Below are 15,417 nucleotides of genomic sequence, written 5' to 3' on the forward strand. Positions count from 1 at the left end.
TCCTGTGAACCGTCGACCCTCTCCTCGCCCGGCCACCTTCAGCCCTTGTTCCCCAGGGGGCCACCTCCCACAGCCAACCTCGAGGGCACGGAAGGTAAGAAGGTTGGGAGGTTGGAGGAAACCGGGGCACCCGGAGAAAACCAAGTGGTAAAAACCCACAGGGAGAATGTGAAAAAACCCACAAATACAGCACCCGAGGTCCGGATCGAACTCTGGTCTCTGACACTGTGAGGCAGCATGTCTGCAGCTGCATAACTGTGTCACACTAAATCAGTTCACTGGTACTATAGTTGTTACAAAAATCTTAATACCAGGAATGGGGTTCGAACCCACGCGGACATGGGTCCATTGTATCTTAAGTCCAACACCCTAACCACTCAGCCATCCTAGTTGGAGATAGCTATCCTGGTGAGAGGTTCTTAACTGATTGAATTCATTTTCATAGTTTTTTTCTTTAATTCTAATCACACTCGTCAAACTGAAGGCATAGATATGTTAACCACCATGGGCCCAAGCTATGCCTGCCTCTTTGCAGGATACGTAACACAATCCTTCTATTAGTCATCTGCCGCTTCCCTCCCTCAGCATTTTCTCTGGTACATTAACGATTGCATTAGACAGACATAAAATGCTGGACTGAAGATAGACACAAAAAGCTGGAGTAACTCTGCGAGACAGGTTGCACCTCTGGAGAAAAGGAATGGGTGATGTCTACAGACTGAATTGAAATGCAACCTATCACTTTTCTCCAGAGATGATGCCTGACCTGGTCATAGCCTCAGAATTAAAGGGCGCTCTTTTAGAAAGGAAGTGAGGAGGAACCTCTTTAGTCAGACGGTAGTTCATCTGTGGAACATCGTTGCAATTTAGTGGATATTTTTAAGGTAGAGATAGTCAAATTCTTGATTAGAACGGTTGTCAAGGGCTATGGGGAGAAGGCAGGAAAATTAGATTAGGTGGCAGAGATCAGCCATGATTGAATGGCGGAGTGGACTCGATGGACTGAATGGTCTAATTCTACTCCTATAACATGTGACCTGTTGAGTTACTCCAGTATTTTGTGTCTATCTTCGGTTGAAACCAGCATCTGCAGTTCCTTCCTACACAATGATTCCACAATGATTCCATTAGTACTGCTTCTGCTTGCATACGGACATCAAAAGTGTCTTGGAGTTTTCTTCAAGTTCTCCCACTTTTTACTTGATCCAGTCAGGACATTTTTCTTTCTTAACTTTGCTAACTGTAGCTCAGGGGATGGGTTAATGCCTAATATCCACCAGAAACCACTGACATTTTGACTACATCTCCTCTAACCTTGCGCGCCCAGTAAGGACTTAATTCAATTCTCCCCGTTTCTCAGTCTGTAGACACAAGGAACTGTAGATACTGGTTTACAAAAAACCCCACAAAATGATGGAGTAACTTCGCGGGTTGGGCAGCAGCTACTGCTTTCGATGTTCTCCTGTACATCGGCAAGACCAAGCATAGACTATGCAACCATTTCACTGAGCACTTGTGCGCAGTCTGCTAAGGCCTGCTGGATCTACCGGTTGCTAACCATTTTACCGCCCCTCCCCATTTCCATACTGACCTTTCTGTCATGGGCCAAAAAAAGTTAAGCTTTCTAGAGATGCTGACTGATCTGCTGAGTTACTCAAGCATTTTGTGTTCTTTTTGTAAATCAGCATCCACAGTTCCTTGTAGTATAAGAAAATAACTGCAGATGCTGGTACAAATCGAAGGTATTTATTCACAAAATGCTGGAGTAACTCAGCAGGTCAGGCAGCATCTCATGAGAGAAGGAATGGGTGAGGTTTCGGGTCGAGACCCTTCTTCAGACTGTTCCTTGTGTTTCGGGTTTAAAACTGATGGGGGAAGGTGCAATAGATGCGGTTTCAGACAGGTAGGTGGGGCTTGAGACGGTGTTGGAATGAACGGCAGATGCTGGTTTAAACAGAAGATGAGACACAAAATGCTGGAGTAACTCAGCGGGTCAGGCAGCATTTCTGGAGAGAAGGAATTGGTGACGTTTCGGGTCGAGACCCTTCTTCGGACCCGAAACTTCGTCCATTCTTTCTCTCCAGAAATGCTGTGTGTTATTCCAGTATTTTGTGTCTATCGGGGGTTTGAGATGGGCGGGCGATGCCTGAAATCAATAGACATGGTCATAGACCAACGGGCGGTGTCTGAGTGTGATGGATATGGCCTGAATCCAATGGGTTGAATCAGAGATAGACACGAAATGCTGGAGTAACTCAGTGGGTCAGGCAGCGTCTCTGGAGAAAACCTGAAAAGACTGTCTGGGTCCTTGGATGGAGTCGAGGTGGGAGGTAAAGGGACAGGTGTTGCATCTCCTGCGGTTGCAGGGGAAAGAACCTGGGGAGGGGGTGGTTTGGGTGGGAAGGGACGAGTTGACCAGGGAGTTGCGGAGGGAACGGCCTCTGCGGAAAACAGAAAGGGGTGGAGATGGGAAGATGTGGCCAGTAGTGGGATACCGTTGGAGGTGGCGAAAGTGTTGGGCGGATTAGATGCTGTATGCGACAGCTGATGGGGTGGAAGGTGAGGACAAGTGGGACTCTTGTCCTTGTTACGAATGGGGGCAGGGGGAGCAAGAGCGAAGCTGCGGGATATCGAGGAGACCCTAATGAGAGCCTCATCTATAATGGAAGAGGGGATTCCCTGGTCCCTAACGAATGAGGACATATCTGGAGAGAAGAACACTTGGTTGCCTGGTTGGACCAGGGACGTGTGGGCAGGACCTGAACACAATGGGCGTGATCAGACACGTGTGGGCGGGATCTCAACATGATGGACGTGGCTGACGTCCAATGGCGGAGGCCTGTGGGCGGGGCCCTAGCGTGATGCACGTGACGTGCAGCCAATGGCCGCGGCAAGAGGGGGCGGGTTCTGTGTAATTGACCAATGGGCCGGAGGAGAGGCCGATGGGCGGGACATGATCGCGATGGATGCGGCCAGGGACCAAAGGCGGTGGGCGGAGCGGCCGAAGGACGGGCTCGAAGTGCGACAGACGTGTCGTGCACCCCAGCCAGGCGGTGGGCGGGCGGGCCAGGTGCGCGTATTATTGGACGTGTGGTACGTACGTCGGCGGTGGGCCGCAGGAGCGGGTTGTCCGTGTTGCGGACGTGTGGCCGGAGAGCGCTGTGGGCGGGACCGCAGCGTGATGGACGCGGCTCACGTCCAATGGCGGGTGACCAAAGGAGGCGGGACAAGAGGACGTGATGGATGTGGCTTCAGACCAATGGTATGAGCGCACGGTGCGGTGGGCGGGCTCGGTGCAATGGACGTGACGTTCATCCAATGGGAGTCGGGGAGGTGGCTGATGGGGCGGGATTTCCGTGTGATGGGCACGGCATGCAGCCAATGGTGGCGTCCGGAGAGCGGGGGGGGCGGGACGTGTGCGCGATACCAGTGACCGGAAAGGGGTGTGGGACATGCGTGTGATTGACGTGTCGTGCAGCCAATGCCGGGAGCGGGCCCTGTGCCGGATGTCCCATGTGCGGCGACAGCACCAGCAGCCTGCTGCAAGATGGCGAGTGGTCGCGGTCACTGTGGTGGACAGGCATTGCGCTGGGACGGTGCCCGCTTCCTCCGGCCGCGGCTCGTCCTGGCCACCCTCAGCGGCCGCTCCGTGCGGATCACCGGGATCAGGGACTCAGAGCTGGAGCCGGGCCTGCGGGGTGAGTGAGTGGCTGATGGAGCCCACAGCCGGCGGACAGGACAGGACAGCAGGGCCCGGGGGGTCGCTCCCTACCTCCCTGCACTCCGGCTGCGGGGGCGTTGGGCCCCTCGCTCGGTGAGGTACCACTCGCGCCGGCAGCGCCAGTGGCCAGAGCAGGGAGGGAGGGCGTGGAGGTCTTTGGTCCCTGGCCGCGTCCATCGCGCTCATGTCCCGCCCATCGGCCTCTCCTCCGGCCCATTGGTCAATTACACAGCGCCGAGGCCATTGACTGCAAGTTACGTTCATCACGCTAGGATCCCACCCACAGGCCTCCGCCATTGGACGTCAGCCACGTCCATCACGCTCAGATCCCGCCCATCTGTCTCTCCGGCCCATTGGTCTTGGGGGAGATGCTGTGACGTGTCCCTTCACCTGTGCTCCAGCATCGCAGGTGGGATGCGGTAAACTGGACCAACGCTCAGTGCTCGGCATCTCCAGAATGGTCGAGGTTTCGGCTGGACACCCACCCTGAGCGGTTGGCAATGGTTTCTGTCCCTTCACCTGCTGTGCTCCAGCATCTCAGGTGGGATGCGGTAAACTGGACCAACACTCAATGCTCAGCATCTCCGGAATGGTTGAAGTTTCAACTCCACACCCTGCATCAGAGCTGGGCGGTTGGGAATGATTTCTATCCCTTCACCCGAGCCGAGGTCCAGCATTGCGGGTGAAGAGAGGTAAACTGTACCAAAACTCAGCACCTCAGTGCTCAGTATCTCAGGGATGGTCGAGGTTTCGGCTGGACACCCACCCTGAGCGGTTGGCAATGGTTTCTGTCCCTTCACCTGAGATCCAACATCGCAGATGAGTTGCGGTAAACTGTACCAACACTCAGCTATTGAGGGAGTGCAGCGTAGGTTCACGAGGTTAATTCCCGGGATGGTGGGACTGTCATATGATGAAAGAATGGAGCGGCTGGGCTTGTATTCACTGGAATTTAGAAGGATGAGAGGGGATCTTACAGAAACATATACAATTATTAAGGGATTGTAGTCGACACGCTAGATGCAGGAAACATGTTCTCAATAACTGTTGGGGGAGTCCAGAACTTGGGGCCACAGTTTAAGAATAAGGGGTAGGCCATTTAGAACTGAGATGAGGAAAAAACTTTTTCACACAGATTTGTGAAATTCTCTGCCACAGAAGGCAGTGGAGGCCAATTCACCGGATGGCTCGTGGAATCAAGGGATATGGGGAGAAGGCAGGAACAGGGTACTGATTGTGGATGCAGCCATGATCACATTGAATGGTGGTGCTGGCTCGAGGGGCTGAATGGCCTACTCCTGCACCTATTGTCTATGTATCAGCACCTCAACAAATCTGCTGCTGGGACTCTGGTGGGGAAATGAATGGTCCAGCTTTCATCTGAACACCTACCCTGCATCAGGGCTGGGTGGCTGGCAATGGTTTCTGTCGGACATTTCTGATGGGGATAAGATTGCAGATGGTGTGACATTTAGTGGTAGTGTTGGTGGAGGAGGATAGGCTGTGCTATAGATTGACATTGATCTGCTGGTAAATTAGGTAGAACTATGGCAAATTGAGGATAGGAAGGTGATAAGGAGGAATTTCTTTAGTCAGAGGATGTTGAATATGTGGAATTCATTGCCAAGTCAATGGATATTTTTAAGGCAGACATAGATTCTTGTTTAATATGGGTATCACGGGTTGTGGGAAGGCAGGAGAATGGGGTTGAGAGGGAAAGATAGATCAGCCATGACTGAATGGTGGAGTAGACTTGATGGGCTGAATGGCCAGATTCTGCTCCGATCACATGAACTTTATTTAATCCTGATAAATATAAAATGATGAATACAGCAATAATAAGGTAACCCATCAGAAGAATGCAAAATAGAACTAGGCCACTCAAGCTTGCTCTGCCATTCAACATGAATATGGTTGATTGATAAAACAACTCTTGCACCAGTTCCCTGTTGCATTTGATCCACTGATCTTTCAAGAATATTTTTACAAAGGTGTAGGAGGTGCACTGTGAATGATAGGATGTTAGGAAGTATTATGGAACAACGGGACCTAGGTGTACAAGTCTATAAATCCATAAACGTAGCAGCACAATTGAAGCATCAAAGAAGGTATGGAACATGACTTTTATTAAACAGGTATAACAATAATAAGAGTCTGGAGGTATTGGTATGTGGGAGTGTTGTATGGATTTCTGGTCACCTAACCTTTGGAAGGATGTGATTGCACTGGGGAATGTGTTGTGAAAATTCGCCAGAATGTTGTCTGGATGAAATATTTCAGTTATGAGAAGTGATTGGATAGACTGGGGTTGTTTTCCCTGGATTTCCCTAACTTTTTAAAGAAGTAACCAACAAAGTTGACGAGTTCCTTCCTACACATCTGCAGTTTCATCCAACAGAATTGGCTTCATGGAAGGAAGCAGAGGGTGATGGCGAAGGTTGTTGTTCTGACTGGAGGCCTGTGATTATTGATCAGGGATCAGTGCTGGGCCATTGCCTTTTTAGGTTTATAGCAACAATTTAGATGAGAATATGCAAGGCATGATTAGTAAATTTGCAGATGATACTGAAGTGGATGTTATCATCGACAGATGGTTATCAAAATTTACAGCAGGATCTTGATCAGCTGGACCAGTGGGCTGAAGAATGGTTGATGTATTCAATTCAGATGAGGTGTTACATTTTGGGAAGTCAAACCAGAGCCGGAACTTCACCGTGAATGGAAGGGCACTGGGGTGTGTTGAACAGAGGGATCTAGGACTCCAGGTACATACTTCCTTGAAAGTGGTGTCACAGATAGATAAGACGATCAAGAAAACCTTTGGTACATTGGCCTTCATTGGTCAGGGTATTTAGTATAGATGTTGGCATGTTATGTTGCTGTTGTACAAGTGAGTTATGTTGCTGAGGCTGCATTTGGAGTATTGTGTTCTATTTTGGTCACTATAGGAAGGATGTTGTTAAGTTGGAAAGAGTGTAAAGAAGATTTACGAGGCTGTTGCTCGGACATGAGTGACTGAGCTGTAGAGAGGTTCGGCATGCAGGGAGAATGTTCCTTGGAGCACAGGTGGATAAGGGATAAACTTATAGAGGTGTATAACATCATGTGGGGAATAGATAGGTAAATACCCACACTTACCCAGAATAGGGAAATCAAGAACTAGAGGGCATAGGTTTCAGATGAGAGGGGAAAGATTTATTAGAAACCTGAGGAGCAACCTTTTCACTCGGAGGGTGGAATGAAATACTTTATTGTCACATGTGACAAGGCACAGTGACATTCTTTGCTTGTACATCCAAACTATACAAATAGCGGCCACCTACGGTGCTGACAAAGTTACAAAGTATGCCGGGTCCTCCTTTGTTCTCTTCCCCCACAGCGGTTTCCCCATGCTGGGTCCTCTATTGTTCTTCCCCCACCCCACGCTCTCACCGACCACAGGTCAACCCGCGAGGCATCTCTGCCGCTATGAGGCTTCACCATCGAGGCCCCACTGTGTACAGTTCTAATCACCCATCTATAGGAAATATTAAGTTGGAAAAGTGCAAAAGAGATTCACCAGGCTTTTAACTGACCAGGCTGGTCAGACTTATTGACGTGTACAAGATGACAAGGGAGGCTGAGAGGTGACCTTACAGAGGTATACCAGAGAATCAGGAGCATGGATAGAGTGGACACTTTTTCCCAAGGTAGATGGTTCTAAAACTAGAAGGCATAGACTTAGGGTGAGAGGAAAGAGATTTAAAACGAACCTCAGGGGGCTACTATTTCACTCGGAGAATTGTTTGAATCAGGAACAAACTGCCAGAGGAGGCTATAGCAGCGGATACAATTATGACTTTAAAAAAACATTTGGAAAAATGTGTGGGTAGGATATATGGATAAAGGGATATCGGTTAAATGCAAGCAAACTAGCCCAGAATGGCAACTTGGTTAGCGTGGACAAAGTTTTAATGCTATGTAGCTCTATGACTGTTTGTTCAGAGCTCTTTGGTCTGTTTGTATCAATTTACCCAGTTGCTTTTACTTGGCAGTATTTTTCAATTATAATGATTTACTGTATCAAAACAAAACATCTCCTGGCTTTTTAGCTGAATAATCTAGCTGTGTTTTTGGGTTACCAACTGTCCTGTTAGACACTTAAATGCTTATGTAGTGTGGGTTCACTAACCCTCTGGGTGAAGAAATATCTTTTCATCTGTCTTGACTGCACTTCATTTCGAGACTCTGACTGCTGGTTCCAGACACAGTAAAGGAAAATAAACTATCATATATCCTGCCAAGTCTTGTCAGAAGCTTTGTCTGTTTCAATTAAATCACTTCACATTCTTCCAAACTCGATGGAATGTATGCCAGTCTGTTTAATCTGCCATCGTAGGATAGTTGGCATACCCCAGGAATGAGCTAATAAACTGTTATTATAGTTCCCATATCACAAGCACATCCATCCTTGAGTTTTTATACACTGCGATGAGTTCACCCCTCATCCTCCTGTGCTACAGGGGAATAAGACCTAATCTGTCCAACGACCCTCTCACTCAAGCCATCAAGTCCTGGTAGCTTCCTTGTCATCTTCTATGTACTCTTTCCATCTTGGGTCATAAAGAATAAGAGTAGAATTAAGCCATTCGGCCATTAAAGTCTACTCCGCCATTCAATCATGGCTGATCTATCTCTCCCACCTAACCCCTCGATGTCACCTTTCCTACAGCAGCGTTAGACTTTAATCCTCTTTATCGAATACTCTGCTCTATATGAGTACTGATAGGATGCCATTTCTTTACTTCAAAACAAAAAGACAGTGGTCATCCAACCATAAGATTATCTTGTTAATATAATTTCTTGATTGCAGACTTGGCTAAAGTATTTCTTTGAAGGAAATCTGCTCTGCCATTGAATTAAATTACAAAAATAATCCATAACAGGAATAATATGCCCATGACCTAATTGATTATAGTTATTCAAGAGATTCAAGATTCAAGATAGCTTTATTTGTCATCCAATATTGGACGAAATTCAGTCACCCATAGTCCAACAATAAAAGCATTAAATAAGCATTAAAATTACACAACCCCAAAAAACCCCCAAAACACAGTCCAACAATAAAAGCATTAAATAGGCATTCAAATTACACAACCCCAAAAACCCCCAAAACACAGTCCAACAATAAAAGCATTAAATAGGCATTCAAATTACACAACCCCCAAAAACACAGTCCAACAATAAAAGCATTAAATAGGCATTCAAATTACCCAACCCCAAAAACACACAAAAAAGAAACATCCATCAAAGAAACATCCATCACAGTGAGTCTCCTCCAGTCCTCTCCTCACTGTGATGGAAGGCCACAATGTCTTTCCCTTCTCCTGCTGTCCTCGCCCGCAGTCAGGTTGTTGTGGTTGCAGGCCGCACCGGATGGTCCACAGCGGGCCAAGCCCAAGGCGAGTCGCAGCCGCTCCCGCAGCCTCCGAAGACGGCCGGCTCCGCCGATGATAAGTCCGATCCGGGGCGGGCGAACACGCTGCTGCTGCCGCTGTTGCTGCACGTCGGGGCGGTCGTGGCTCCCGACATTGAAGCCCCCGCCCAGCAGAGAAATATCCCGCGGCATATCTTAGGCTGCGCCGGACGATGAAATGTCCTCGACCCAAGCCCCGCGATCCGGGGCGGGCGAACCCGCTGCCGCTGCCGGAGCTCCCGATGTCGGCATCCACGCAGCCCGAGCCTAAGGCGAGTCGCAGCCGCTCCCGCAGCCTCCGAAGACGGCCGGCTCCGGTGATGGTAAGTCCGATCCGCGGGCTCTGCGAACCAGAGCCCTGGAGGCCGACAGCTCCAGGAGTTGGGCCGATGGTAGGCCGCAGCAGGAACGGAGACACCACCCAGAAAACAAAGGTCGGGTCTCCGTTCGGAAGGGACACATATTTACAATGTTACAGTTCCCCCCCTCCCCCCCACATACACACATAGTACACAAACACAAAAACACCACATCACAACTACAATTAAGACAAAAAAAACAACAAAAACACAAAGACAAATGGACCGCAGCTGCTAGGGCAGACGATCTTGGCTATTGTCTAAAATCACTTTGTGAAGTCTTGCATCCTGACATATTTGGATTTGTATCTTAGATTTTCCAATGCGGGCAGTGCTATTTGATTCTGGGTTGGGTATGATTTGAAGGTATTTTGGTTTTGCAAACATTCAATAAAACTGCACAAACCATAGGCACATAATTATAATCTGTGATGTTAAATTGTAATTTTGTCTGTAGCAATATAAAAACATAGATGTCACTTGAGTTTAAAGTAGTAATTTTTGAAGCAACTTGTTGAGAGCCTTTGCTGTTCTTGGTGAGAATATTCTGCATTTGTTGCACAACTTGAATTCATCTTTGCGTCCACTAAGGACCCTTGCTTGCAACTGGGGCATTTGAAATCTTAGTATCAGGCCATTCGAAATGTACAGCTAAAGAACCTGAGGCTGATTAGTATTGGTGTTGGAGATCTGGTATGCTCTGAAGATCATGGACCTGAAATACTAATTGTCTACTTTTCTTTTCACATCTGCTGGTTGACTTGCAAACAATTTCCAGCATTCTATCTTTATTCCAGATTTCCAACATCTGCAGTAATTTGTGTTTGATTTTTTTTTCTCGAGGTTTGCAAGGTGCTTATGCATATAATGTTGTAAAATCTGTCTTTCTTTGAGTTGATCAAAGCAGTTGACCGATTTGTAAGCTCCCTTGACTAGGCCAAAATCTCACTAGTAGCTGAGGCCTGTGCAAGAGTTTATTAAACTGGCATGATGTCTTGCATTGCATGCAGTGGGAGCACCGTGTAAACTATGCTACAGGAACACCAGAACATTTTGTCTATAGATTGTATGGAAGCAATATTGGCCGAAAAGCATTTATATAAAAAAGAATACCTGGAATCTAAATTGATGACGTGTTTTATCATAGCCAGGCACCTTTATGTGACTTTCTTTATATTTCCAGATTTTGAAGCAAGCTTTATTCGGTTAATGGACAAAGTGACAAATGGGTCCCGAATCGAAATAAATGAAACTGGTGAGTTCTTTATTCACCATCCTTCGACACGGACTTTAGTTTGAGTGTGTTATGATCAATATGAGCTTATTGTACCCGTAGATCTGATTTGATTTGTGTACATTATAATTTATCAGGAGCAGCAAACCTTCAATATGAAAAACGTAGAATGTGTCAGGCTGGAAAGATGTCCAGTATATTTTGGGATTTTGCTCTCAGTTAACAGCAGTGCAATACTTTCTTTGTTGAAGTATTCTTTCAGTGTGAGCCATCATGATGTTTGACTGGCTATTCACTTTACTGTTCAATGCTGCCATCAATCTGAGTTCTGGGAGAGAACACCCCCTCTGACCAAACCTAACACAATTTAAGATTCTGGCCTTGGCTGGCACATCAGTGCCGAGAGAATGTCGGCTTTTGGACGAGACATGAAATGGGTATCTTAATAATGCATTTTATTTATATAGCGCTTTTCATATACTCAAAGACGCTTTACAGAGATTTAGAGAACATAGGGAAATGAATAAATAGATAAATAAGTAAATAAGTAAATAAGTAAACGAACAGAGAAAGGAGACAGAAGGTGAGGTGACCTTCAGTGGTTGAAGGCGGTACTGAACAGGTGAGACTTCAGCGATGTTTTGAATGTGGTGAGTGTGGAGGAGTCTCTAACGGTTTGGGGTAGTGAGTTCCATAGGGTGGGAGCAGCGATGGAGAAAGCCCTGTCCCCCCAGGATCTGAGTTTGGTCCGGATGTGGGGGGATAGGAGATTGGCAGCAGCAGAGCAGAGGGTGCAGGTGGGAGTGTGCCTGTGGAGGAGGTCGGTCAGGTAGGATGGGGCCAGGTTATGGAGGGCTTTGTAGATTATGAGGAGGATTTTGTACTGGATTCTCTGGGGGATGGGGAGCCAGTGGAGTTTGTAAAGGACGGGGGTGATATGGTCACGGATCGGGGTGTGGGTGAGTAGACGGGCAGCGGAGTTTTGAATGTATTGAAGTTTACTGATGATTTTTGAGGGTGCGCCATAGAGGAGGCTGTTGCAGTAGTCCAGACGGGAGGTGATGAAGGCGTGGATGAGGGTTTCTGCAGCTGTGGAGGAGAGGGATGGACGGAGATGGGCAATGTTTTTGAGGTGGAAGAAGGCTGTCTTTGTGATGTGTTTGATGTGTTTGTCGAAGGAGAGGGTTTGATCAAAGATGATTCCAAGATTCCGGATGTGAGGGGAGGTGGATACTGGGAGACCATCAATGTTGAGGATGAAGTTTTGGGTGGATTTGGTGAGCGTTTTTGGACCAATGATGATGATTTCAGATTTGTTGCAATTGAGTTTGAGGAAATTTGATTGAAGCCAAGATTTTATTTCAGTGATGCAGTTTGTCAGTGTAGAGTGTGTGGTGGGGGAGATTGACTTGGTGGAGATGAGGAGCTGGATATCATCGGCGAAGCAGTGGAATTTGAGACCATGAGGGCGGATTAATTGACCAAGGGGGAACAGGTAGAGGATGAAGAGGAGGGGGCCAAGGACTGAGCCTTGGGGGACACCTTGGGGGAGGGGAGCGGTGGGGGATTTACAGTTGTTAATGGAGACGAACTGGTGTCTGTCAGAGAGGTAAGATTTGAACCAGAATAGGGCTGTGCCGGTGATGTTAAGGGAGGTTTCAAGTCGGGTGAGGAGAATGGAGTGATTTATGGTGTCAAAGGCGACGCTGAGGTCAAGTAGGATGAGGATGTTGAGGTTGCCAGCGTCGGAGGAGAGGAGAATGTCGTTTGTGATTTTGAGGAGCGCAGTTTCAGTACAGTGGTTTGAGCGGAATCCGGATTGGAAAGTTTCATACAGGTTATTGGTAGAGAGGTGGTATTTGAGTTGGGAAGCTACAGCACGTTCCAAAATTTTGGACAGAAAGGGTAGGTTGGAGATTGGTCTGAAGTTGTTTGGGGTGTCAGGGTTTAGACCAGGTTTTTTCAGAATGGGGGTGACAGCAGCGATTTTGAGGGATGGCGGGACGATGCCAGTGGACAGGGAGGAGTTTATTGTTGCAGTGATAAGTGGAGAGAGAGCAGGAAGGCAGGCCTTGACAAAGCTGGAGGGGATGGGGTCCAGAGAGCAGGTGGCAGTTTTTATTCCTGTGAAGAGGTCAGAGAGGTCTTGCCTGCTTCCTCTGCTGGAGGAAGATTTGTGTTGTTTGATTGCTCACCATGTATTGTCCTTGTGTAGGTAATGGTGAGTTGCTGCCTTACATTGCTGCAGTATGATTAGGAAGCCCATGATTAAGAAACAAGTCCATAGCAGTGCAAGAGGTGATCCATAGTGTTCAGTCGCTGGGGTAGCATTCGGAATGTGTAGGTCAATTCAACAACATGATGGTTGCAGGAAGGTAGCTGCCCCTGAACCTGGTTGTGTGAGACTTCAAGCTACTGTACCTCCTGAGAAGAAGGGTATTACCTAAAGAGCATGGATTACTAATGATAAATGCCACCACCTTGAGGTCGCTCCTCCTGTGGATGCTTTTGATGGGGAGCGTTGTTCCTGTGATGGACCAGGCTCAGTCCACCACTCTCAGTCACCTCTTGCATTTGTGTCCGTTGGAGCTGCTATACCAGTCCATGTGCAACTAGTCGGGATACTTTCTGCAGTCCATGTGTAGAATCTCTTTAAACTTGAGTCGCTGCTGTGGCCTTTGATTATATCTACATACTATGCCCAGGACAGGTCATCTTGAGAGCACCCAGGATTTGAAATTCTTCTTAACAGTTGAGTTTTTAGACTAGCAGGAAGGCAAGGCAGTATTTATGGCCATATTGACTTTCAGGAGTTCTATAAATGCTTTCATAGGATAAGCAAAATTTGAAGCTTATGATCTGAAAGAATCTTACCACTTTATCTACTTGAAAAGAGGGCTCTGGAGTTGGATCCCTAGATCCCTCTGTGCAGCACTTCGTTAAGGTCGTCATTAACGTTATACTTTCTCCTTACATTTGATCTCCCAAACTACAGCCCTCACACTTGTTTGGATTAAACCTCATTTGCCATTTCTCTGCCTATGTCTGTGAGTGACCTAAACCTCACTGTCCGCAACTCCACTAATTTTGTTATCTTCAAACATACTGACCAACCCATCCACATTTACGTACAAATTGTTTATTTATATCATAAAAAGCAGAGGTCCAAGCACAGATCCCTGTAAAACACCGGTGGTCACGGACTTCAACCAGAATAACATCCTTTCACCAATGTGTTCTGTGGGTAAATTAGACAATAGACAATAGACAATAGACAATAGGTGCAGGAGTAGGCCATTCAGCCCTTCGAGCCAGCACCGCCATTCAATGCGATCATGGCTGATCACTATCAATCAGTACCCCGTTCCTGCCTTCTCCCCATACCCCCTCACTCCGCTATCCTTAAGAGCTCTATCCAGCTCTCTCTTGAAAGCATCCAACGAACTGGCCTCCACTGCCTTCTGAGGCAGAGAATTCCACACCTTCACCACCCTCTGACTGAAAAAGTTCTTCCTCATCTCCGTTCTAAATGGCCTACCCCTTATTCTCAAACTGTGGCCCCTTGTTCTGGACTCCCCCAACATTGGGAACATGTTATCTGCCTCTAATGTGTCCAATCCCCTAATTATCTTATATGTTTCAATAAGATCCCCCCTCATCCTTCTAAATTCCAGTGTATACAAGCCCAATCGCTCCAGCCTTTCAACATACGACAGTCCCGCCATTCCGGGAATTAATCTAGTGAACCTACGCTGCACGCCCTCCATAGCAAGAATATCCTTCCTCAAATTTGGAGACCAAAACTGCACACAGTACTCCAGGTGCGGTCTCACCAGGGCCCGGTACAACTGTAGAAGGACCTCTTTGCTCCTATACTCAACTCCTCTTGTTACGAAGGCCAACATTCCATTGGCTTTCTTCACTGCCTGCTGAACCTGCATGCTTCCTTTCATTGACTGATGCACTAGGACACCCAGATCTCGTTGAACTCCCCCTCCTCCTAACTTGACACCATTCAGATAATAATCTGCCTTTCTATTCTTACTTCCAAAGTGAATAACCTCACACTTATCTACATTAAACTGCATCTGCCATGTATCCGCCCACTCACACAACCTGTCCAGGTCACCCTGCAGCCTTATTGCATCTTCCTCACAATTCACACTACCCCCCAACTTAGTATCATCTGCAAATTTGCTAATGGTACTTTTAATCCCTCCGTCTAAGTCATTAATGTATATCGTAAATAGCTGGGGTCCCAGCACCGAACCTTGCGGTACCCCACTGGTCACTACCTGCCATTCCGAAAGGGACCCATTTATCCCCACTCTTTGCTTTCTGTCTGTTAACCAATTTTCTATCCATGTCAGTACCCTACCCCCAATACCATGTGCCCTAATTTTGCCCACTAATCTCCTATGTGGGACCTTGTCGAAGGCTTTCTGAAAGTCGAGGTACACCACATCCACTGACTCTCCCTTGTCAATTTTCCTAGTTACATCCTCAAAAAATTCCAGTAGATTTGTCAAGCATGATTTCCCCTTCGTAAATCCATGCTGACTCGGAACGATCCCGTTACTGCTATCCAAATGCTCAGCAATTTCGTCTTTTATAATTGACTCCAGCATTTTCCCCACCACTGATGTCA

General features: G+C 47.3%; 1 protein-coding gene across 3 annotated transcripts in view; it reads left to right on the forward strand.

The window, feature by feature from the left end:
- The first annotated feature begins 3,102 nt into the window (after window positions 1-3,102).
- The window catches only part of rcl1 (RNA terminal phosphate cyclase-like 1), a 34,537-nt gene continuing 22,222 nt past the window's right edge, over window positions 3,103-15,417 (forward strand). For 2 of the 3 annotated variants that reach the window (XM_078431644.1, XM_078431657.1), the window contains exons 1-2: window positions 3,531-3,698; window positions 10,719-10,790. In XM_078431644.1, the coding sequence (XP_078287770.1) occupies window positions 3,548-3,698; window positions 10,719-10,790 (223 nt within the window). In that variant the 5' untranslated portion in view covers window positions 3,531-3,547. Of the gene's footprint in view, window positions 3,263-3,530; window positions 3,699-10,718; window positions 10,791-15,417 lie in introns of those variants that run through there. The other variant, XM_078431648.1, reaches the window with a different exon arrangement.

The sequence above is a fragment of the Rhinoraja longicauda genome, chromosome 3 (genome assembly GCF_053455715.1).
Source record: "Rhinoraja longicauda isolate Sanriku21f chromosome 3, sRhiLon1.1, whole genome shotgun sequence".
In the NCBI taxonomy this organism is placed as follows: Eukaryota; Metazoa; Chordata; class Chondrichthyes; order Rajiformes; family Arhynchobatidae; genus Rhinoraja; species Rhinoraja longicauda.